Below are 27001 nucleotides of genomic sequence, written 5' to 3' on the forward strand. Positions count from 1 at the left end.
ACCCAGGTAGAATGAGTTGTCATGTGGTAGTAATACGCAATTCTCTGTCAGCGAAAGGGGTAGGCAGGAATTAGGAATGTGGGGGTAGGTAGCGAGTGGAGATGTGCTGCAGGCCAATTAAAAATGGATATCGAGCCGTATTTGGCCCACGGGCCATAGTTTGGACACCCCTGGTGTAGTACTATTCTACATAAACTTAACATTTTTATGCCTTAAAAAACTCTGTTTCAGTAGTGTATTATCTCTTTTTAGTTCAGGTTTATATGTTTTTGCATCTGAAAAGTGTTAGGCGAGGACACCCCCCCCCCCCCCATGTCATCTGTTTTAGCTATGGAAAACATTTTTAGGTTTGCTTTTACATGCAAGTGGGAGGTTTTTTCAGAGACCACTTATGGGTAAACATAGTATGACCAATTGATGTGTATTGATATTGTTTCATGTTATTTGGGGTAAAGCGCCTACTGTTATCCCCTTTGATTTCGTATGTCTGTATATATTTTTTTTAATTTCAAAGTGGGTTCCTCCTAAGATACGAGTTTTGGAAATGCACCTATAATGTAGAGTCAAACATTTTCCTTGTTCAGAAATTGTCAGTAAACTTTCAGGTAAGGGTACAGTTTGCATTTTCACAGCTAAGGTGAAACACCAGTGGACACTTTATACAGCCTCTGCCTGAAACTGTGCACAGAATGGATTTAAGGACACTCAGGTGTCAGGAGGTTACAAATTAAGCAGAGAGGTTCCACCCACCCCTCTTTGGTGGAGTATTTTCCACAAGCCCCTTAGACTCTAAAGTCCCTTACCAATGTGAGGAAACAAGACATTTTATCCACTAACTTTTTTGGTAATAGGAATTTTCTAGTAGGTGTGTACTGCTGAATTGTCTTCCTTTAATTCCTATTATTTGAAACTTGATTTTCAAATAACCCTTATCTACAGTAACTATTTAATACAACATATTTATTCTAAAGGAAAATATAGCATTTTCTCTAACCAACTGGATGTGCAAGAATCCTTTGAATAAGATAGTGCCGGAGTCATTGCACAGTATTTTGATCTATTTGCCTTGATGAAGACGTTTGATCAAAGGAATACTTTGAACTCTTACTGAGGGCTGTCATGCAGAGTTATAAAGCAAAAACTTTTGCAAATCTTCCCCCCCCTCCCTGACAGTGACTCTTCAGATTATGAAACCCACATATCAGTAAGACTCTGTGACCGAAGAAACCTACTTTAAAGCTGGCCATAGACGCAAAGATCAGATCGTTCGAATCCTCGAACGATCGGACTTCCCCGTCTCTAGACCTGCCACTAACCTTTCAGATCAAATACAGTAGTAAAAGAAAAGATCAGCCGATGTTCTGCCCCTACAGCAATTGTACGAAAGTTTTGTCCGACAAAGTTAGTGACCGTCTCCCACTGAAAATCATCCGATCGGCAATACATGCAGAGATATTATCGGCAGCCATCAAATCGTTTAACCTGGCCAATCATCCAAACGACCGATCTCCATGGGACGAAAAATGTGGGGACTCTCCACACTCGTTCCGAAAATCGTATGAATCGAGGTTTTATACGATCGGATCTTTGCATCTATGGCCAGCTTAAAGCATTTATTTACATAATCCAGTATCCAGGCAAAAATGAGCGCATGTAACGGACCAGTAAATGTACAGTTTTTGCCAAGCAGGAGCATTGACAGTGGAAGCCAGTCTGGTCCATTGCACATGATCCCTGTTGGCTATTGCTGCTAGACGGGCAAAACCAGCATGTGACATTGCTGCAGTTGTTATGGGGAATCGTAGGACCTTTACTTGCAGGCATCAGTGCAGTTGGGGATGATTCAGGGGCCCTGGGGGGGGGTTCTTGTTTAGAACAAGGCGTTGGAGGGCAGTCTCCATTAAGTCTGTTTACCAGAGTATATTGTATATTTTTGCACTTTTTCTACAGCTGTCTGAAGAGCAGAGGGTGTGCTGATAAATTGGTTCTCTTCTGCCTCCTTGAGAAAGGGAGTTCTTTAACCCAGAGAATCCCATTGACATATAGCAATATATTTGCTTATTTTATAAAAACTCCTGTGGTATTTATATATAGTTAATAAGTTGGTGAGCGTATTCTGAATTGGGGGAAATAATTGCATGCCATTGTTGCACCAAATGTTTTATTTAATAAAAAAAATATACTTTGCATATACATAAATTGTTTCGTTTTACCCCTCTTTATATCTGTCCTGATCCTGCAGAATCGACGTGAAGTAAAGCAGATACAGACTTTGAGGCATTTAAATGAGCGACTGGTGGCTGAGAATAGGGCTTTGACAAGAGTTGTTGGGAAACTCTCTGAGGTCCGCAGGCAGCTCCAGTCTGTGGACCTATAATTTCTCTCCTTTGGCTAGCCAGGCAGGTTGTGTGTTTTTAGCAAATAACTTGGCTTGATATTTGCTTTAATACGTATGTGTTCCTGGAGACTTGCGTGTTCATTGAAGTGTCGCATTTGCATGCTGTGAAATATGCTTGAAATAGTGATCCAAAGAGCATTGATTTACCCAAGATAAGCCAATGCTTATGGGACGTTTCCAGTGCCAAGGAAAATACTTAGAGATGGGTGCTGTAAATTGGACCATGAATATAGTTGGAGCATAATGCAAAAAATATCTAAGGAAAGGAATTAAGATATTTAGCTGCTTGTTGACAATTTCCATAGTCATTTGTTAATGTTGGGGCTAAACTGCTGCTATGTCATTTGACTTTTGGAAGGACACTTTCCTATAATCCTTTTTACAATATAGAGCCCAGGCCTTAAAATAAGTTGTTCAGCTTCATAGTTATTAAACATAAACATGTTATATTATCTATGCATTTATCTTCTGTACAATTACAAAGCCTTAATCTATAGTAAAATATTCAAAAATGGCTTCTGTTAGCCCTCTGAAAATCATCAAAAACTTCAGTGTTTCTTTAACAAATGATATAGTCTGTATTGCACAGCCATTACTTATGTTTCAGCAATCTGCAAGAGTGTATGTTTCAGGCCTCATGCACGTCTGCAAGTGTAATGCAAGCGCAATTGTTTGATCCAGTACCAGCAAAATCACCTTTCCCAGCATGCCATTCTTTAACCCTTTCATTATATGCAATCTACATTGCTGGCAAGAAAACTAGATTCTAAGTTTCTGTATTCCATTCCAATGGGAAGGGGTTAAAAAAAAGATAAACGAGGGGGGTGTGAATCTCATGGCACTGTATGGATCAGACTCAAGTTATGCTGTAACTCCTTGGGACTGGTCAGAATGCAAGATATCCAAGGGCTTTCATTGGGTGTCATAGGAAAAGTTCTAACATGACTAGTCATGGGGATTGAGTAACTGGATTTAGCTACCAGATCCAGGGGAACTCTTGCCACGAGGAAACCATTGTCTCTGGCCGCAATATTACCAGGAGGCAAAATAAAGCTGCACATGTTTACTTTAGAGCACAATTTCTTTTTTTTTAATGTTTTGATGGAAATTTTACTCCATGCAAAGTGCCCAATTGCACTGCCTTGAGTTGTTCTGTGGGGGGCTCCCTCAGACTGCACCCCTAAAAACTGCACCCCTAAAAACTGCTTTGGCAGAGCTCTTGTGAGGAGCAAGTATTGCTCAGGCTTATGTGGCACCTGACATTTTCTCCACTGCTGGAGGTGCATTTGTGGGTGAATTTAGTCTGTAACTGTAAGTATTGTCTGCCATTGTTTTTTTACAGTCAGGTGGGAAAGTGTTAGACTAATCTAAGTTTGTACCATGTTTTACTGTTAAAAAGTTGTATGAAATGAATTCAGTCCATTGAACCTAGGCTGTGTATGGCTGTGTATAGCTTAGCTCTCAGTGGGAACTCTCCCCCTATTGGTCGAAACAGTGCTGCAACACTTTTCTATCTTTCTTGATAAATCATTTACATTAACTGATATTGCCGTGAATTCATTTTATTGCTGAATAAAATTCCCATATCTAGCAAAATTCTATGTAATATATAGCTGAAGATTGGGAATTTGCTACTTGCATTACTCATTGAGCCACTGGATTAAACCTGTATTTATAGATGGGCCTTGATTTTAACTAGGCTATGTTTCCCCATGTGAAATGCTAGCATGGGCTTACTTTGCTCATATGTATGTCATTTAATTGCTGGGCACATTATTTATTAGCATTAACCCGTCTTGCAAAACGAAATTGCTGTGCACTCACAGTGCAGTTGGTTCTGTTTGCCGCTGTTTGTTAAAACTTCTCTTTCCTTTCTGTCTTACAGATGTTACCTGACTTAAAAGCAGACAACCAGAGGCTAAAGGATGAAAATGGGGCCTTAATCAGAGTCATAAGCAAACTTTCCAAATAGTCCCAAGGTTTCCAGCAGCAGCGATTTAATGAAACTGCACATAGACCATTCCAGTGGACCTTAGTGTGGCACTCACTGGATATATGGGAGAATATTCCTTGGCAACAGTAACTCTGAAATTCTGCCAAACTCCCTCTTACCTGTATTTAGCCCATTTTGTACAAAACAAAAAAGCAAAAATAAAAAACACTTTTGTATTAAAGCGCAGCTGCTCAGAAGAGAATGACTATAAATTCTTGTTTACAGATACAACGTGCAAGGAAAGTGTTCAAGGCCAGACGCCTCCAATATTTAACCAGTAAGCCTTAGTTGTACATAGACTTTTTGCAATCAAAACGCTTTCTGCTATCACAGAAGACAGTTACCTTTTTTTTTTTTGTGCCACACATTTTTGTTTCACCCCTCCCCCATACACACTTTTTATTTTTATAGATGTTTGTTGAGCTTTTAACGTATCCCATCAATGAGTGTGTGACAGTGTAATTCCTATGACAGCTTATTGCTTTCCAGTAGCTGTACATGTTACCTGAAGCTTACGTGGACGCTAGCCTTCCCTTCACTATGCTACTCAGATCTTCCATTGCCAGTTGCATTATCTGTGCAAAATGCATTATTTCCATGTATAAAGCTAGCACTGTTTTTTTTTTTTTGTTTTTTCTTCTAACAATCACTGTTTTAAACATTCTATAAAGTACTTATTCCTTTCATACTCATTTTAGCAGGTACTGAGTGACTTTGTGTGTATGTGTGTGCTTGTGTGTACATATAAATAAATAAATATATATATATATATATATAAATATTTGTGTGCTTGCATATATATATATATATATATATATATATATATATATCTATATAGAGATATAGAGATATAGAGATATATATAGATATATATATATATATATATATATATATATATAGATATACAAGCCTGTATCTATATCTATATATATATATATATATATATATATATATATATATGTGTGTGTGTGTGTGTGTTATGATACTGTATTGTGTCCAAACCACTGTGTGGCATGCTCAAATCAACTTTCCGCAATGTCTGTTACTCCAGATTAGATTAGTTCCTGAATTGTTATCTTAATAAAGTTCCGTCATTTTTATGGTATATTGTCTATTTTATGGAGGTGTGACTTCAGAGATATATATGTAAAATATTCTGGTTTGTTATTTTTATTTTAAGTCACCATTATTAAAAATATTACTGTTCACTACATTTCATATTTCTTTGAGTGCTGTCATTTGTGCTAGACCAAGTATTGCCATTAAGTACATCTCCCCCTCCATATCCATGATTCTGTTTGTTTCTTTAATTTGCACTGTCGGCAGAGCAAGGCATGTCATATGAATCTCCAGAGCCTCCTGGCTCCTATCTTGTTCATAAACCTCTTTCTTTTTACATTTCAGTGGCCTTTTTGCAGAAAGTAACCTATATTCTATAAATATGTGTGTATACAGCAAAGCAATTGTTTTTGTTAGATGGCTTTTTCTATCCTCACCAGTCCATGGAAAGTGATGATGATCGGCACATGAACTATCTAATCTACTGAAGCGGCGCCGCCTTGAATTTGAACCTGTAAATTGTAAAGCTTTCAGCAGCTATAGTATTGTTGATTATAATGTAAACTATATTAAATGTGAAATTGTACCCCTCTCATTTATGGAAAAAGGTTGTTGTGATCTACTGCCGATTTCTGTGGGTTTAGTTTTCAGTAATACAAACTTGATGTCCTGTTCAGTTAACGCTGTTTCATGGAGATGCACAGTCTCTCTCTTGCTCCCAACCTCAGGACTCTTGCATTTTTTTTTTTAAAAAAGGTACAAAGTTAGATGTGGATTTTTGTTGTAGTTATTTTGATGTATGTGGGTCATTTGGGATATGTATAAACAGTGCAAAGGTAAATAAGTGTACAGCAAATTCCAAGATTTGCAAGACAATACGTAATAAAAAAAAGATTAATTATATTATGGATTATATTTGGGAAAGCTTGGGTGTCAGTGTAGAATGATGAACAATTTCTAATGTAGTATTTTATTTTTAGGTTATTTATTCTTTATATAAAACAGAATGGTTACTGTACTTCAATGGTTTTATTGGCAGTACAGAGAAGGCTTTTGCATCTGCATGAAACTAGTTTCAAAGCTATTTTTTTTTTTTTTTTGGAGAAAAATGTATTTTGACATATACAAATAAAAAAGAATGAAACTATTTTCGATGTGTGCATCACCATGTCATCATGGGATATTCCTAATTGTATTCCATCCTTTTCCTTATGCATTGTTGGGCATTAAATGTCAAATCTCAAACAAAGAATGTCTCTGCACTTTGAATTTGCATGTGTTAAAATTGCATCAGTGAAACGTTTGGGTAAAACTTTGCACTGCTTGTGAAATAAAGGACAATGTAAAAATGTTTGCAAACTGTGAGGTTGAATTCTCTCATGGTCTTCAAATATGTACAACTATTTTACAAACAAATAATCTGACCAATTTCGCAAATAGAAGTGGTGTATAGATTTTCTTCACTAAGACAGTTTGCGCATTAAACCGCTAATTAAACTCAGAGTTTGTTTTATTGGGAGCAAGCAGTTGGAGATTTTTGCCCCATCTAATAAGACGAGATAGTAGACCCCTCTCTTCTTTTTTACTGTAGCCAAAGATGTGGAGGCATGGAAAGCTATGGGAACTGAACAAATATGAGAAAGTAAACTCTTACAAAGTTATTTTACTTAATACAAGTATGGTATGATCTTATCAATAATATCTACTGATGTCTAATGCCACCTCAGGTAATTTAAATGCAAAGCCACGCAAAGTAAACTTTTTGTTCCATTAAAAGTGGTCATACCATAGCAGATTTAAGATACCGATTCGACAGTTTATCTGCCCGTGTATGGGGCCCTGAGACAGGCCTTAACAATTGATATCGGGCCAAAATTACACGGGCTGCATCGCTCATTGATGTGGTCCTCACTGACTTTTCGTATTGCATTAGCACGATATTGGGCACTCAATCATTGTTCCATTCTGTGAAAAAACAGGTGTCAAATACAGCCTTTATTTAAAGGGATACTGTCATGGGAAAAACAATTTTTTTCAAAATGAATCAGTTAATAGTGCTGCTCCAGCAGAATTCTGCACTGAAATCCATTTCTCAAAAGAGCAAACAGATTTTTTTATATTCAATTTTGAAATCTGACATGGGGCTAGACATATTGTCAATTTCCCAGCTGCCCCCAGTCATGTGACTTGTGCTCTGATAAACTTCAATCACTCTTTACTGCTGTACTGCAAGTTGGAGTGATATCACCCCCCTCCCTTTTTCCCCCAGCAGTCAAACAAAAGAACAATGGGAAGGTAACCAGATAGCAGCTCCCTAACACAAGATAACATCTGCCTGGTAGATCTAAGAACAACACTCAATAGGAAAAACCCATGTCCCACTGAGACACATTCAGTTACATTGAAAAGGAAAAACATCAGCCTGCCAGAAAGCATTTCTCTCCTAAAGTGCAGGCACAGGTCACATGACCAGGGGCAACTGGGAAATTGACAAAATGTCTAGCCCCATGTCAGATTTCAAAACTGAAAATAAAAAAATCTGTTTGCTCTTTTGAGAAATGGATTTCAGGGCAGAATTCTGATGGAGCAGCACTATTAACTGATTTATTTTGAAAAAATTTTTTTTTCCCATGACAGTATCCCTTTAAGGAAGGAAGGCAAATGTTGTGCATGCTGGTTATACTGCATTTCTGGCTGAAAATCGAAATTTACCAGACATTGTTCAGAAGAACAGTGTACTTTGATTAAAAAGTTGATTGGAGAGGGGAAAACATATAAAGAAGTGCAGAAAATGATAGGCTGCTCCGCTAAAATGATCTCAAATGCTTTCAAATGGCAACCAAAACCTGAAAGATGTGGAAGAAAACTACCATTCCAATGGATAGAAGAATAGCCAATACAGCAAAGACTCAGCTCCTGGAAGATGAAAGAAGGTCTAAAGTTACCTGTGAGTACTGTTCAAATTAGAAGACACCTATGTGGAGCCAAGCTATTGGCAAGAAGCCCCCACAAAATCCCGTTGTTGGGGGGGGGGGAAAAGGCAGGTGCTGAGGCGGTTTCAATTTGCCAAAGATTGGGCTGGCCACTCCATAATGTCAGTCTTGTTGGTCTGGAACAAGATGTTGTTCGTTTACTGGTGTGAATTTAATTATAGGCTTGTCCTTTGTCTCAGTCTTGTTGGAGAGTGTTTCTCAACAGTTTGCAACCCATGTATGTTGCACCAAATTCCAAATAGACAAAATTTAAACCCGGAGAGCAGTATACATTTAAAACATCATAGTGTATTTATTGCAGGAGTGTCTTGCACAACATGTTTCAGTATACTATCCTTCCTCAGAGGCATGAATCAGTGACATAAGTAAACCAACATATAGACCCTTCACCCCACCAACAAGTTCTACCAGCTCCAAGGTGTGGCCAGGTACATAGACTATCATACAAACATCATGATAACATTATACAGAAGGCTACTAGATTTTCAGAGAAAAATGTGCTATATCAACATTTCCTTAATTCCTTCCTTAAATAAGGGCTGAGTGAATTAATTATCTCACTTATTGAACTCCACACACTGCTATTATTTTGAACAAGCCCTAATGATTCAATTACACAGAAGCTGCAGCATGCATGTCTTGACTGATGGGTCTGTTTGTTTTTTTGTAACTACTACACCTACTAGTAAATTATTTGCCATGTACAAATATAAATTGACCAAATCAGTGATTGATCAGGTGATGTCGAACTGCTTTTATCCTTAATACAACTGTGCTATGTGCACACAAGTATATATAAGTCCAGTTACTGGGCCATTCCTTTGAACACCGATGGCTTACAAAATCCAACTAGGTTTCAATCCAAGGCTGGCATTTGTAATATTTGACCCGAGGGACCCACATCCAGGAAGAAGAGAATCCTGGTCCAAACGATTGCTCAGTTTCAGTTGCCTGCACTTGAAATCCAGGTCACCAGCGGAATATTCACTATACACTGATGGATCTAAACACACATGGCACCAACATGCATGGAAACTTGTGTAGTGCAAATAGTTTAGTACTTCATTTGCCTAGTTTTTTTTTTTTTTAAAAAAAACCCCCAAAGTAATATTTTTGAGGAAGGGGCGTTTCTGGGTTAAATGAATACACAGACCCACAAAATTTTAGGAAATCTGTCTGGATTAATGTAATTCTTGTATAAAATTGAAAATTGTGATGAAGAAATCTGTTGGACAATCCAAACTTAATTCAGCTGAAGCCAAGGCCGGAGTTTGAAGTCTTGGGATTTTTAGTAAAGTTAACCAGTTTTCACAGTAATACTGGAAGTGTATTTTCTAGACTATCTCTTAATAAATGACATGACAGTCATATGTAACAGGCCTTTACGCAAGGGCTCCCTGCCAGCATAGAATATAAAACAAAATGGAGGTAATGTGGCACTTTTAGGTCGAGTCTAAGTTACAGTATGTATGCATAGACATTCCTTTTGTTTTCTCATACAGGACAGGGTGGCCATACATGCACAGATATTATTGTATGAAACAGTTTTGTACAGTATTCAATGTGTGTGGTGGGAGACGAGGCAACCTGTTTCCACCTGTATATCTGAAAATTCAGCTCATGGGGCAGATTTACATAGGGTCGAATATCAAGGGTTAATTAACCCTCGATATTTGACTGCCGGAGGTAAATCCTTCGAATGTTGAAGGATTTACCGCAATTAGCTTGATCGAATCAAAGATTCGAAGGATTTTAGTCCATCGATCAGACGATTTTTCTATGACCAAAAAAAAGCTTAGAAAGCCTATGGGGACCTTCCCCATAGGCTAACATTGCAACTCGGTAGGTTTTACTTGCTGAAGTAGGGAGTCAAAGTTTTTTTTAAAGAGACAGTACTTCGACTATAGAATGGTCGAATAGTCGAACGATTTTTAGTTCGATTCAAAGTTGTAAATCGAAGGTCAAAGTAGCCAATTCGAGTGAAGGAATAGAATAAAAAAAAACTTTTGAATGTTTTTTTTTGACTACTTCGACCATCGAGCTAAGTAAATGTGCCCCTTAATGTTTATAATGAAAACAAAAGATCTATCCTGCAACCAATAGTTGCAGGAAAGATCATAACTGTAACATGGATGGCCACCTTTAGTTTTAGAGGACTTCTTTGTGAGACCCCACCATGTACAACCCCTATCAATGCTTTTTGCCATAAGCTTGTATAAAACATTCAGCCCCAAATAATTTAGAGGGAGGAAAACATATACTAGAACAATGTACAGGTAGGTATCTATAAATTTCTATTGTATGAAACAGCTCATATGTAAATAAACCATTTTCATAATATACTTTTTAGTGGTATGTGCCATTGGATAATCAAAAATAAAAAAAAGGCAATTGATTCTCCCTATATTTTGTAATCTTCTTCAGGCAACAAACCTTGAGCATTAATGGGAATTGAATCCCAAAAACTGAACTTATTCAGAGTGGTCCTCCGAGCATTTTTACATCAGTGTCAGTCAGTGACCCCAAGGAACTGATGAAGTCATGAATTGAAATAAGGGTTTATAAAATTCTGATGTTTGATATTTATTGCGCTCAAAAAAAATATAAAAACTTAAATGTAAAACAGCATCTAAAGGCTTGTGATTTCAACTCAATGAAAGTTGTCCTAGACAAATTTGAGTGATGTTTTTTTTTTTTAAATTCTAGTTCTAATTAATTTTAGGAATCTGTAGACCTATTGAAAATGAGTAGAATATGAGTGATGCATTTGTTTTGTTTTTTTGTTACAGTTTTGAGTTTTTTTAGTTTCCAATTTTTTAATAAAGTTATCAAACATTCAAGTTTGGTACAATTTTGAGTTTATTTTTTATTTGTTTAAAAATCCATATTGGAATTTTGATAGTCCTCTAGATGTCTATGTACTTCCTATGCATTTCCTGGATACGGTTAACCCTTGGGTTTCTGACTGTCCATAGATTTAAAACCCTGCTATGAGTACAGGTATGGGACTTGTCATCCAGAATGCTCAGGATCTGGGGTTTTCCGGATAAAGGATCTTTCCATAATTTGGATCTTCCTTTATTCTACTATAAACTCATTTAAACATTAGGTAATCCCAATAGGCTGGTTTTGCTTCCAATAAAGATTACTTATAACCTAGTTTGGATTAGGTACAAGGTACTGTTTTATTATTACAGAGAAAAAGAAAATCTTTTTTTTTTAATTTAGATAAAATAGAGTGTATGGAAGATGGCCCTCCCATAATCCAAAGCTTTCTGGATAAAGGATCCCATACTGCTATTAAAAAATGTCTCAAAATCATTAAGAATAATAAATTATTGTCAATTACAAACGCGCTCAGAGGTGCATGCTGAGTTTACATCAATTTATTTTTTGGAGAGTATTTTAAGTAAAAATTTGCTGTTATGCAGGTAGGTCTCCTGGGCGCAGTTTGTGCATATATAATATCTAATGCTAGCCCTACACATTACTCATAATAATGTACAAAATTATGATTAGTACAGGTATGGGATGCATTACCCGGAAACCCATTATTCAGAAAACTCTGAATTACGGAAAGGCCATGTCCCATAGACTCCATTTTATCCAAATAATCCAATTTTTTAAAAAAAACTTTTAAAAAAAAATTATTTCCTTTTTCTCTGTAATAATAAAACATGGTTCAACAATAAAGCTCATAGACAATTTTGCAATAAAAGAACTTTATACATATACAGTAAACCGCAAATTAGGATGATGTCAAAATTCCTGCCTATAAACTGCAACCCCATTGTTAACCCAAAGGGAGACCACTTTCCTCTTTCCACAACTTTCATAAAAATAGTTATTTTATAAGAATACTTTGATTTCCAAGGAGTCATAAAAGAGCCTGAGCATGGGAATGACTCATTAGGACACCTAATACCCCTATGATATTTTTGAAGCCAGCTGAATGATCTGAGATACAAGAGCCTTCATGTTTGGAACTGAAAATGGATATTTGTCTGGAATTTCCAGGTGAGGAAAAGTGATTACATTTCTTACTTTGGGTGTGGCTCCTTTGTTGAATGAAACTCCTGTGGCCAGGCAGTTGTCCAATAAAGCATTCCATCAAGCCAAATCTTACCAGTTGTTTTATAAGACATCTTTATATTTTTTAATCTCTTGTTCCATTGGCTATTTTCACATTATTTTTGGTTTTAACCCCTATTTTAAAAATATTTTCCTTGATTTGCCTAATGCAAGCATCATGAATTTTGTGAATTCACAGCATTTTTTAATCCTTATTCCATGCCATACACAGTATCAGGGCCACCATCAGGGGGTACTCCTGCACCTGGCCTTAAGGGGGGCCAAAGCCATGGCGCCTCTCCCAAAGTCCCAAACAGCTGAAGTCCTGAAGCAGCGAAAAGACCCAAAGACACGAAAATAGACTAAGTCGAAGTCCAGAAGCGGCAAAAAGACCCAAAGACACGAAAATAGCCGAATTTGAAGACCTGAATCGGTGAAAAGACCCAAAGCCATGAAAATAGACAAAGTTGAAGTCCTGAAGCCGCAAAAAAAGACCCGAAGTCACAGAAAGAGATGAACGTGAAGTCCCGAAGCCGCAAAGAGACCCAACGTCACGAAAATAGCCAAAGTTGAAGTCCTGAAGTGGCAAAAAGACCCAAAGTCACAAATATAGACAAAGTTGAAGTCCTGAAGCAGCAAAATTACCTGAAGCCTCGAGTTCAATTCTACTGAACACTAATGTGTATTTTTTTTTTTTTTTTAAACCCCTGGCCACTAATTTATTATTTATATGTTTTGGTTTTTTTTAAAACAAAATGTCATAATCATGTTCGTGTCCCTATCATTTACAGCTGGCAGACAAAATACTAGTAACATCTGCTTGTTGGGAGTTACAGGCAATGCTTATACTATCAATTTAGAGGCAACTCAGACATTAACTTTACATTATGCTGGCCACATTTGTGAATTCACTCTTTTACATAATCCGGTGCCATAGAGGGTAATTCTGACAAGTTCATGTTTCTGAATTTCCCTTTATTAGTACAAGTAAAATACTGTTCATGAGATCCTTTTAAATAACCCCCTGGGACACACAGACAGTCATGCCCTACAGAAGTAAAATAGTTATGGCCAGACATCAAGTAGACAATGCCCAGCAACTGCTATTTTCAGCTATAACTTTTCCTTCGACTTACAACAAGAAAGATCAGAATTTGTAATCTGGCTGTTTTCCCAGGACCTGGTAAAAACGTACATATGCTGTGAACACACAATCTCCATGCAGTGCCCTCTGAAACTCAGACCTAATGTTTTGAAATGGTTCAATGTATGCTGCCTCAAAATTAAATGAGTAGAATTGAATCAGAAAAACAGAATTATGGTAAAAAATAGGACACCCAGGACAATAACTAGGTGGCTTTCGATGGGAGAGTAGTCATGTATAAGCCTAGCACCACCCTGCAAAATGCCAAGTTTTGGCTGGGATGGTGTAGTGGTTTTTGCCACTGAAAAACATTTTTAATTATAAAGTTGCTCAGTTAGGTTTAATTGGGTGGATGTTGCAGGGTGGTGGGTGTCACTAGGCAATAAGTCGAACACCATGATTTTCCTGACAACAGGTGAGCCTGACAACCCACAAATCTATGGTATTTATCATTTTATTAAAAAATTCCAGTTATTGTCACTAAAAAGTGTTATAACATTTTTTTAATGATGGTAAATGTCTACTAGCTTGTAATTCCTGCACCAACCATGAAGGTGCACAAAGGGTTAAAGCCAGAGCATTGGCAAATCACAAAAGCACAAGAAGAGGTATTATTAACATGTATTTATATAGCGCCAACATATTGCACTCAAGGCTGGGACATGTTCGTTACCTTCTACTGACTTCCCAAGCAACGGTGTGCTGGACATTAAAGAGGAACTCCAGCTTCAAAATTTGATAAAGAGGCCCGCTTAACACAGAAACCCCTAATATACCCATCACAGTTACCTATTTCTTCAAAAAGTATGAATAAATGCCATTTTCTATGCTGAAATCCAGCTGTTTAACAGTTCTTCTCTTTCTGCATCATTTGAAATCCTGACAGGGATGGAGGGACTAAACACTGATGTTACAAATTGTAACAACTTCTCCACAGCTTAAAGACAGCAGGAACTACATTACCCACAATGCATTGCACTGTGATGTTCCTCTCCTTATTGAAATCACACGTGCAGGGAATTGTGGGGTTTGGAGGATGCAGGCTGAGGACAGATGGCTGTTGATACAAAGTAACAGTAGTCAGCCAGCTCAGCAAAGTAGTCAGAAAGATCAGCAGGAGAGCTTAGGGAACTGCCAGAAACCATAAAACATCATGAAAAGTTTGCATATTTTTTAAGTAACTTATATTGCAAAGTTACTTGAAGTTTACTTTTCAAAAAGCTTAAGTTATGTTTTTGTGGAGTTCCCCTTTAACATAGAATTCAGTTAAAGGGGAAACGCCTCCCAAATGATAATAATAATTTAAAAAAAACCCAGAAAACAGTTTTTGCTTAAAGAAACCAATGTTACAAATTAAAAATGTCAGTGATGATAGTTATTTGTAAATGTAATTACTATTGAAAGCAGATGTCTGTCCTCTTCTATTCCACGGAGACAGCGTAACAGGAATTCCCTCTCATTCAGCCAAGATTCCAGTTCCCTTGCACGGACTGTGCCGAACAGAAGCAGAATCCCAAAATCCTGCAAGGCATTAAGAGATGTTGGAAAATTGCTAAGAATTGCACTCTTGTGTTGCGTCATACGCAAGAAACTTTTGAATGACAGTTTTAGCAGACAGCTGATTGGCAGTTTGCAAAGGTTTCAATAAACACTTGCATTGTTAAGTTTACTTTGCATTGACATTTTTAATGTCCTAATAATGTGTTCCGAAAAGCAGTAAAAATACATCTCTAACACATATTTGGATTTTTTTCACCGTGCAATGTCTCACTGAGGGCGACCCTGCCAGTGTAATGATGGTAATGCTCCAAAATGGCCAGTATCACATTATCGACAACATGATTAACGTGGTAGGGTCAGATATACTACAAGGTTTGCAGGGTTTGGGGTATTTTGTCACCTGCCTCCAACACACACAAGATAAAATTCCCAGTGTGCCATTGTCCTTGCCCTAAAGAGGCATATCCATTTAAAGGAGAACTAAAGCTGAACTAAAGAAGTTGGGCAGAATATCTATAGTACTATGTCAGTAATCAACTGTACTTGTGTATTTTTTCCCCAGTCCAGTTGATTTGACTTACTACTATAGATAAGTATGGCAGACATGTTGTACATTATGTTTTGGGCTTCTATACGAGCCCTATAGTTTTGAAGATCTGTGTCTCCAAAGATGCCCCAGTAGCTCCCCATCTTCTTTTCTGCTGATTCACTGCACATGCTCTGTGCTGCTGTCACTTACTGAGCTTAGGGACCCACTCACAATATACATTATATACAGAATTGAAATGTCACAATATAAGGCTGATTAGTAAAAAAAAACTCAGAAAGCATCACAATTAGCATCAGAATTTAAAATTCAGCCCTGTAACATCAGCTTATATGGCAGTCAAATTTCTGCTTTATAATTTGCGACAAACCCTAAGCTTAGCTTCTCAACAGCTGCTCAAACCATACTGAGCATGTGCATGTCACAGACACTCCCAACAAAATTCAAGATGGGATGCTGAAACACACTTTAGTTCACCCACACTTTTGTGATAGGGGCCTTAAAAAAATTATTGTAATGGAGGCATGGCCCCCACAGTTACTCCTCTAATAGTATTTCCTAAAGTTCAAGCTCTGGATTATGCCTCCCCTGCAGGACCACATCACTTCAGCTCAGTTTATCTTTAGTCTCTATAATAGAGAGTACAAGGAGTTATTTCAACTTTCTACACACAACAGAAACATAACATTTCTACAGCAATGAGCTCTTCTGACAAAGGCCTAAATAAAAACTAAAATGCACAGTAAGAGGCAGATTTATCAAGGGTCGAAGTGAAAATTAGAATTTTTGAATTTGAATTTTCGAGTTTTTTTATGGCCAAAACTATGAAATTCGACTAGGGAATTGTTAAAATTCGATTCAAGTTTTTTTTTTTTTATCATACACTGGCCCTTTAAGAACTTGAATTCGACTATTCGCCACCTTAAACCTGCCGAATTGCTGTTTTCGCCTATGGGGGACGTCCTGGGATTAATTTGGACTTGTTTGCTGCCTTCCTCACGTTCAAGTTTTTTTCGGAGAAAAAACTCTGAATTCGATTCGAGTTTATGGGTCGATCCCATTCACCCGAGTTTAAAGAATTCTTTATATTTTTTTTTTGTAAAAATTGCAGTTGGTCGAATTTTGAGTTCATTGGAGTTTTAAATAACTTCTGCGAACTCAAAATTCGACCCTTGATAAACCTGCCCCTAAAAGTTTGGTTTTTTTTGACCCAATGTATAAAACAACAAAGCAAATTCCTCAACCCCTATGTTGTTATCCAGTGTGAGGTGCAAAACACAGCATGACTCTGGACACAATTGAAAACTAAGGGGGACACTTTTGTACCCCTTAGGGCTCTTGCATTTGTTTCCAGGGTGTCAGTAAATGACCTCAAATAGATTTTTGCTGGTCAGAAGAGCGTATCTGTAAGCTGGTATTGGAACTGCTGGGCATGTAACTCATGGCATCATCTAAAATTGTTAAAATAAAGGATTAAATAGATTCTAAAGCTGAAGCATGAGTCATGATCCTGCCATTGCACAAGAATAAAAAAAAGGAAAAAAAAGTTTCTTTAATCTTTAAGCCAAAGGGCATTTTTGGGAAGCAAACTTTCTTTGCTGCATGCAGACTGCAGAGAATAGATAAAGCGTTATTGAGAGGTTCCCAGATGTATAGAATCTTATCACATAACTAACCCCTACATACATCTGCTTTCTACTTGCACAACAGAAATATAACTGCCGTTAGCTGTTGGTACAAGGGTGTGTTTGAGAAGCCCTACAGTATCGTTTATAAGTTTGCCAAAGTTTCTCTAGTCTTGAGAAAAACTTAAAGGGTAACTAAGGGGAATGAAAATTAGAAATGTCAATTCAAATTTAACATAAGCTTCATCTCGTGGAAAAATTAAACTTTTTTAAATATACTCAATTTCTTAAATAATAAAGTTACTCCACTCTCTCTTTATTATGTCACTTTCCACACTGCTTTGCGTCAGAATTGGTTTAAAAGTCTAATGTATTATCTAAGCAAAGGTAGCGCAGGCTTAAGGGCTCTTACACACGGCCGTTTTTTTCTGCTCTCCCCTGCGTTTCGCTTTCTTCCGTTCAGCCACAGGTGAGCGCAGGAGTGAACGCACTCAATTATTGTGAAGGGGGCTGTACTCACACAGACGCATGTGTGAAAAACCCATAAACTCGATTTTCGAGTTAGAAACAACCAATCAAAATTTGTTTTAAAAATCAAATTTTTTTTCAATTCAGGTGAATAGGATCAACCCACAAACTCGAATCGAATTTGATTTGTGTTTTTTCTCTGAAAAAAACCAAACAACTCCAAATTGGTTCCAGGATGTCCCCCATAGCCTAAAACAGCAATTCGGCAGGTTTAAAGGAGAACTAAACCCTAAAAAGTTTCAGCTTGTCAATAGCAGCAATGATCCAGGACTTCCAACTTGTCACAGGGGGTCACCCTCTTGGAAAGTGTCTGTGACACTGACATGCTCAGTGGGCTCTGACAAGCTAAGCTTAGGAGTTGTTGCAAATTATCGAGCAGAAAATGAGGTTGGCCTGTAATATAAGATGATGCTACAGGGCTGATTATTAAATTCTGATGCTAGTTGTACTGGTTTCTGTGCTGCCATGTAGTAATTATCTGTATTAATTACTAATCAGCCTTATATTGTGACATTTCTATTCTATGTGTACTGTATATTGTAAGTGGGTCCCTAAGCTCAGTAAGTGACAACAGCACAGAGCATGTGCAGTGAATCAGCAAAAAAGAAGATGGGGAGCTACTGGGGCATCTTTGGAGACACAGATCTTTACTGCTAAAGGGCGTGGTAGCCTTGGGCTGGTACAGAAGCTCAAAACATAATGTACAACATTTCTAGCTACTTCATTAGTTACTCTTTAGTTCTCCTTTAAAGTGGCGAATAGATAAATTTGAATTCTTAAAGGTCCAGTACATGATACATTTCGAAATTTTAACTATTCCCTAGTCGAATTACACTAAAATAAACTCAAATTCGAATTTTCACTTTGACTCTTAATAAATCTGCCCCGTAATCTCTTGGTGTCCTAGTATGTTCTTATAACAGCTGCCTTGATTGCTCTAAAACACCTCTACAGTTCATTGGCCAAAAGTGCTTATACCCATATGGGGGCTCCAAATTGTACCACTTAGTGCTCATGTGAAAAGCAATTGCAACGCTCTATATTAATAAAGCAGCCTTGTATTTATTAGGAATGCATGGGTCCTTGCACTTCATCTGTAGCCTTGGGCTCAGGGAGCAAAATGTGTAAAACATACCACAGACCCTTTGCTTTTGAAGTATAAAGTTCAAGATTTTGTGTTTTATTAAAATCAGTATGTTTATATCTTGTTTCTGTTTCTTTTAGTAGCAGTTCCAAAGGTAAAAAGCAGGACCAGAGTTACAGTGGAAAGTTTATTTGGTCATTTTGCTTCCATGGCTGCTAAACATAATGTTAGAATGCTGTAAGTCTTAGGTACTTCAACACATGAAATGTGCCCTGTTACAATCTGCATTAAATCTTAAGTTTGTTACTGTTGTGCTCACTGTGTCCATATTATATTTCTAAAACGTAAACAAGATTGTAAGCAACTCATCTCTGGATAATAAGGACAGGGGCAAAGCCAAATAAATAGTACAAAGTGGAAAAAGGAATCATCTGCCTCCAAAGTGGAAAAAAACAGCGCAGATCAGTAAATTCCAGCATCACTGAGCCTGCAGTCAAATTGAGAAACTACTGCAAGACTCATTGTTGTGCATTATGGGTATCACACAGCCAGGGCATGGACATTCTCTTACTTACCCTGTTTATCTGTAATTCAGTTGGCTTAAAAAAAGTGCAGATACATTTTGCAATGGGGTTTTGTACTTAAAGAAGACATATTATGTTATCCTAATCTCCTCGTATTTTACCCCCTTCGTATAAATGTAGCATATTTCATATCAGAGCTGCTCAGCGTAGAAGCTTTCCGTTTCTGCTCATGGTCGTTTGAGGACCTAAAACTTCTACCAAACTGTAAACTTTTATTGTGCCCTATTGTCAGATTTGACAGATTCTCTCATTCCCAGCACTTATCATTTACTGTGTATAACAGTGACTAGCTCATATATATTTATATATACAAGGAGCACTCATAGAGGACCTTTATCAAGACGCCCCAAACAGTTCCACAAACTGCTGGACCGAAATTTCGACTTACACCATTAAAGTTTTGCACATAAATTAAGTCCCATGAGTGCTCTTTGTTCTTTATGCTGATATTACTGATCTCTCTCTCTCTCTCTCTCTCTCTCTCTCTCTCTCTCTCTCTCTCTCTCGCTCGCTCTCTCTCTCTCTCTTTCTTTAAAGGAGAAGGAAAGCTCCAAGACAGTTTATTGCCAACAGATTAGCCACAATAGTGCAAGCTGGAACGCTATATTTATTCTGCAGAATGCTTTACCATACATGAGTTACCAGCTCTAGACACTATCTCTGTTTAGGATAGAAGCTGCCATATAAGCTTGGTGTGACATCACTTCCTGCCTGAGTCTCTCCCTGCTCACTTACAGCTCTGAGCTCAGATTACAGCAGGGATGGGAGGAGGGAGGGGGAGAGGAGCAAACTGAGCATGCTCAAGCCCTGCCCTGGAGGTTTATGCTGAATACAGGAAGTCTGATACAAAAGCCCATGTACTGTATATACGTTTGAAGGAAAGATATGCTGTTTTTCTTTTGACAGAGGACTCAGAGCAGCATTACTTTGAGGGTTTACTGGTGTATTTATAAAGACCTTTCTGATAAAGCTAACTTAATTTTAGCCTTTCCTTCTCCTTTAAAGGAGAAGGAAAGGTTAAAACTAAGTAAGCCTTATCAGAAAGGTCTACCTAAATACAGCAGTTGTAAGTAGGTGGCCCAGGATCACTTACAGTAATAGGCAACAGCAAGCAGTTAAAAAACCTTTTTATTTTCTTGAATACAATTTGTTGATGCAACTTCACACTGACAGTCAAGTCTTCAGTCACATATAACATAGCCATTTCCAGAATTAACTTTCTTACTCTCAGGATTTTCCGGTATTACCTCCGAATACCAAGGAGCCGTATCTGTTCCACTGCCCTCGATGGGATCGTTAGCGCCCCCTTGCTATTCCAGACAGGATTTTCCACGGTGGCCACAGTCTCAAAGCCTTCTCTTTCACTATCCTGTTCCCTGTCACTTTATCCCTCACTGGTAGATGATCCACCGGAAAGTTAGTTCCACTTACTCCTGGTTGGGGCTCTTAGCTGCCCTTACTACCTTTTTCCTAACTGCCTTGTACACCTAGTGCACACTATAACACAAATCTCCTCACTCTGGCTAAGCCTACTACTTACTTCAGGGCTGGGCTCTTCTTTCCTCCAGCAGGTGTTCTTCACTGGACCACGCCCACCTACGAACTGTCACTCCCGTGGCTGTTTACCCCTATTTATACTATTTCCCTTCCCTTTAGCTCCCTCTAGTGGCCGGAGAATATTACACTTTACATAACACTATTATATAACTAGTGAGAACCTACTGCCCTCGTGTGGCCAAACCCTGTAAAATTCACTTTTGACACTATAGTTTCCAACATTAAAAAATCATACATACACATAACAAACATTCTTACAGTTACACCATCATTCACTGCACTTTTCACATAACACCATTTTCATCCACCTTACACAGTAAACCCTCAAAGTAGTGCTGCTCCGAGTCCTCTGTCAAAAAAAACACTGCATTTCTTTCCTTCTATTGTGTACACATGGGCTTCTGTATCAGACTTCCTGCCTTCAGCTTAAACCTCCTTGCCCTGGGCGTGAGCATGCTCAGTTTGCTCCTCCCCCCCCTTCTCTGCTGTAATCTGGGCCAGAGCTATAAGTGAGCAGGGAGAGACTCAGGCAGGAAGTGATGTCACATCAAGTTAATATGGCAGCTGCTATCCTAAATAAACAGAGAGCTTCTAGAGCTGATTACTCAGGTATGGTAAAACATTGCACAGATTAAATAAAGCATTCTAATTTGCACTATTGCAGCTAATCTATTAGCAAAAAAATGCCCCCGTAGCTTTCCTTCTCCTTTAACAAGAAGCTAAAGCAAACATCTACATACAGTATGGATTGGCTAAAGCATTATTTGCAGTAGTACTACTTCTTGCTATAAACTATAAACAGCGAGGGAAGTGGAAAAGTGTCCTACTATGAACACAGCAGAATATAAATATGTGGGACTGCATTATTTTTGGAAGGTGTATACAGCAGCAAAATATATCAGTCGATAAGGAAACCTAATAGGCATAAAAATCAGAGCCCTCCAGCAATATATTATTGTATTTATTTTTTCACATTCAATTATGAGGGATGTACTATATCCATCATTTTTTAAATCATTTAAATCCCAAACCAAATCCTAATTTCTATATTCTTTTTCTATAATCTGAAAAAAAGAAAAAATATTGCACATCAAATTGTTGCACTCAATTGTTCGGAGCTTTAAAGTCACGACTTGGTGGTTTAGTTCAGCAGGACACTTAAGATTCAGAATAATCCTGCAAAAAGTGCTAGGATTTGGCCAATTCCCAAACTGAACCCTGAACCCTGAACCCAGTGCATCCCTAGTGGTTAAACAGCATATAAAGAGACTTTGCCAGTGTGATATCAATCTGTAAACAAGAGCCATGGTTTTAATTCACTATTCATATTTGTGAAAGTAAAATTGTCGCAAATATCGTTTGTAGATTTACATTTGGGTTTTACAGTTTTTGTAAATACTGGAAGTATTTGCCAGTGGCACTCTTTGATGGTTTCTCCCAGTATCATGCCAAAATGTGAAATAACTCCATGACATCAGATAATGCTAGGGGTTCTTGCCTTTGTTCATTTCTTCCTTGTTATCATTTAGTGCTAAGTGTAATGCAGTGTTTAAAATACCCAGACTAGATTATGCATCTCTTAACATGTAGGAAGGAATACAGAATGAATTACCCATCCGTATATATATAGAGAGAGAGAGAGAGAGAGAGAGAGAGAGAGAGAGAGAGAGAGAGAGAGAGAGAGAGAGAGAGAGAGAGAGAACAGGGGAAAAAACTTGCACTCACAGGTCTTAGCGATGAAAATATAGGTGTTTATTAGCAAAAATTGACAGTCAATTTTTGCTAATAAACACCTATATTTTCATCGCTAAGTGCAAGTTTTTATATATATATATATATATATATATATATATATATATATATATATATATATATATATATATACAGTGGTGTGAAAAACTATTTGCCCCCTTCCTGATTTCTTATTCTTTTGCATCTTTGTCACACAAAATGTTTCTGATCATCAAACACATTTAACTATTAGTCAAAGATAACACAAGTAAACACAAAATGCAGTTTTTAAGTGAGGGTTTTTATTATTTAGGGAGAAAAGAAATCCAAACCTGTGTGAAAAAGTAATTGCCCCCTGAACCTAATAACTGGTTGGGCCACCCTTAGCAGCAATAACTGCAATCAAGCGTTTGCGATAACTTTTACAGCGCTCTGGAGGAATTTTGGCCCACTCATCTTTGCAGAATTGTTGTAATTCAGCTTTATTTGAGGGTTTTCTAGCATGAACCGCCTTTTTAAGGTCGTGCCACAACATCTCAATAGGATTCAGGTCAGGACTTTGACTAGGCCACTCCAAAGTCTTCATTTTGTTTTTCTTCAGCCATTCCGAGGTGGATTTGCTGGTGTGTTTCGGGTCATTGTCCTGCTGCAGCACCCAAGATCGCTTCAGCTTGAGTTGACGAACAGATGGCCGGACATTCTCCTTCAGGATTTTTTGGTAGACAGTAGAATTCATGGTTCCATCTATCACAGCAAGTCTTCCAGGTCCTGAAGCAGCAAAACAACCCCAGACCATCACACTACCACCACCATATTTTACTGTTGGTATGATGTTCTTTTTCTGAAATGCTGTGTTACTTTTACGCCAGATGTAACGGGACGCGCACCTTCCAAAAAGTTCAACTTTTGTCTCGTCGGTCCACAAGGTATTTTCCCAAAAGTCTTGGCAATCATTGAGATGTTTTTTTAGCAAAATTGAGACGAGCCTTAATGTTCTTTTTGCTTAAAAGTGGTTTGCGCCTTGGAAATCTGCCATGCAGGCCGTTTTTGCCCAGTCTCTTTCTTATGGTGGAGTCGTGAACACTGACCTTAATTGAGGCAAGTGAGGCCTGCAGTTCTTTAGATGTTGTCCTGGGGTCTTTTGTGGCCTCTCGGATGAGTTGTCTCTGCGCTCTTGGGGTAATTTTGGTCGGCCGGCCACTCCTGGGAAGGTTCACCACTGTTCCATGTTTTTGCCATTTGTGGATAATGGCTCTTACTGTGGTTCGCTGGAGTCCCAAAGCTTTAGAAATGGCTTTATAACCTTTGAAATTGAACTCAGGTGTGATAAACCACAGTTAAGTTATTTTTTAACAAGGGGGGCAATCACTTTTTCACACAGGCCCATGTAGATTTGGAGTTTTTTTAATAACGTAAACCTTCATTTAAAAACTGCATTTTGTGTTCAATTATGTTATCTTTGACTAATAGTTAACGGTTTTTGATGAGCAGAAACATTTAAGTGTGACAAACATGCAAAAGAATAAGAAATCAGGAAGGGGGCAAATAGTTTTTCACACCACTGTATATATATATATATATATATATATATATATATATATATATATATATATATATATATATATATATATATATATATATATATATATATATATATATATATATATATTTTGTGAAAGACACACAGTGGGGACAATTAACCACTGGGAAACTGAAAATATAATATACCGTATATACTCGAGTATAAGCTCGGGTCAAGCGCAAAAACAGTCGCCGGCGCCTAAGAATAGTCGCCGGCGCCTAAGAATAGTCGCCGGCGCCCAAGAATAGTCGCCGGTGCCCAAGAATAGTCGCCTGATCCCAAGAATAGTCGCCGGAGCCCAAGAATAGTCACCGGCGTCCAAGAATAGTTGCGGCATCCAAGAATAGTCTCCGAGAATATTCGCCGGCGTCCAAGAATGGTAGCCAGCATCCAAAAACGAGACGCCGACACCTCCAATGGGAGCAGAAACCCTCAATTTTTTGATTGAAATTTACCAGAAGCTGTTGCATTTCTCACCCTCGGCTTATACTCGAGTCAATACGCTTTCCCAGTTTTTGGAGGTAAAATTAGGTACCTCGGCTTATACTCGGGACGGCTTATACTCGAGTATATACGGTAAATGGAAAACAGTCAGTAATGCCATTAACCACAACAGATCACCTTGAAAATTACCAAAGCTGTAAAACTGGATAGATTGCATGCATGAATCCTATGTTTGGGAACAGACATCCTAGGGTGATATTGTCTTTATTCTTTATCACTGCAGTTACTATTTGTGGCTTTGGCAAACCTACCTACATACTGTCACGTTTTAAAGGGGTAACAAACCCTTAAATATATTATTTTCAAAGATGGAAAAAAAGTTAATTCTCAGCAATATACAGGTATGGGACCTGTTATACAGAATGCTCAGGACCTGGGGCTTTCTGGATAATGGATCTTTCATACCTTAAGTCTACTAGAAAAGCATGTAAACATTAAATAAACCCAATAAGTTGGCTCTACTTCCAATTAGAGTTGCCACCCGGCCGGTATTTTACCGGCCTAGCCGGTAAAACACCTGCCGGGGCCGGTATTACGAATTTACCGGCAATGCAGTTGCCGGTAATTTGTAATACCCTTTAAAAAAAGCCCCTGGCCTGCCCCCATTTCGCACAGAACTTACCTTTTTTCCAGTGCTGTGGACATCTCTGCAATGTTGCCCCGCCCCTTTTGTGGCACACCACGTAGCTCCACCCCTTTTGTGTCAAGGGCCGCCCCCTTTTGGTGCCCGCCCCCCACTGGCCGGTAATATTTTTCAGTAAAGGTGGCAACCCTACTTCCAATAAGGATTAATTAGATCTTAGTCTAAGTACAAGGTACTGTTTTATTATCACAGAGAAAAAGGAAATCATTTTTCAAAATCTGGATTATTTGGATAAAATGGAGTCTGTGAGAGACAGCCTTTGTGTAATTCTGAGCTTTCTCAATAATGGGTTTCTGAATAACAGATGCCATACCTGTATAATAACTGAACAATTGTTTGCGACAGGACTGTCTCTGCCTGTCCCTTGCTAGTCTCTGCTTCAATTAATTCTAATGCCTTTCTAAAATAATTATATATAATATTATATATCATTATAATGAAATATTTAATTAATCGTAATGAAATATTTCAAAAACTATTTGTACCGGCACTCACCTTTCTAAAGAGATTGTGCTGGTGCAAATAGATAATTACTTCCTTGCTCAAAAATGCACTCATGGACCAGGAAGAAAGAGAAAAGTGGGAGACGGAAGAGAATGGCTCCATGGTGCTCACTGGTATAACCCCAGAGTTAGAGAGCTGAAAAGCAGGAAGTACTGTTCTAGTAGGAAGCAGGAAGTAGTGTTATAAAAATGATGATGTAAAACAAGGAAGACCATAGAGGCATAAAAATCCCCATAGGCCTCCTTTTGGACAACCCTGAAATACATAAAAAGAAAGAGTGTTGTTAGGGTTAATGACCTCCCCCCACCCAACAATTTGACATTTTGGTATGTTTAAAAATAATATCCTTGTTTTATGTCATGGGAAATAGACAGCGCAGTCTGATGACCATTTGCACTAATTAGTTTCCATAACACTCGATATCAGCTGCCTATCCATGAATAAATATTATTACAACTTAATCTACACATATGAACACATTCATTTGATGGTATTTCATTACAGCACTGTCATTTGCTGTGCCAAAATATCTAGGCCCTCTCTAAGTAAACAAGATTTTCCTCAAAAAGGGTATCATTCTGCATAATTTCACTGTTATTTTCTCACACTATCACATTCCAAAAAAACATTCCAAAAATGTTCTATTTACTCATTTTTTGCTTTGCTGCTTCAGAGTTTCAATATAACGCTGGCTGGTGAGCACAATTCAGAAGAACACATATTCATTCATTCGCGTAAATCTGTAATTCTAAAAGCCACATAAACAAGTCAAGGTAGGGTGCACCAAGTAAAGGTGTAAGTGGTTTGTAAACTACTATCCTGGCCATCCAAGTGCACTAGAAGGTGATCAGCCTAAAAGGGAGAAATTTGATTTGTCACTGCTTTAATCTTATTAATCTTGTTTTTCCATTTAACTATAGGATAGGGACTGTTACAACCTTATTAACCGTATTA

The 27001-nt window shown here is 37.9% G+C and overlaps 1 protein-coding gene across 3 annotated transcripts in view; it reads left to right on the plus strand.

Annotated features, from left to right (window-relative positions):
• ppp1r12a.S (protein phosphatase 1 regulatory subunit 12A S homeolog) overlaps window positions 1-4723 on the plus strand; it is a 61139-nt gene extending 56416 nt beyond the window's left edge. For all 3 annotated transcript variants that reach the window (XM_041588586.1, XM_041588585.1, XM_018255923.2), the window contains one exon: window positions 4284-4723. In XM_041588586.1, the coding sequence (XP_041444520.1) occupies window positions 4284-4370 (87 nt within the window). In that variant the 3' untranslated portion in view covers window positions 4371-4723. The remainder of the gene's footprint in view (window positions 1-4283) is intronic.
• The last annotated feature ends 22278 nt before the right edge of the window (window positions 4724-27001 follow it).

This window comes from Xenopus laevis, chromosome 3S, assembly GCF_017654675.1.
Source record: "Xenopus laevis strain J_2021 chromosome 3S, Xenopus_laevis_v10.1, whole genome shotgun sequence".
NCBI lineage: Eukaryota > Metazoa > Chordata > Amphibia > Anura > Pipidae > Xenopus > Xenopus laevis.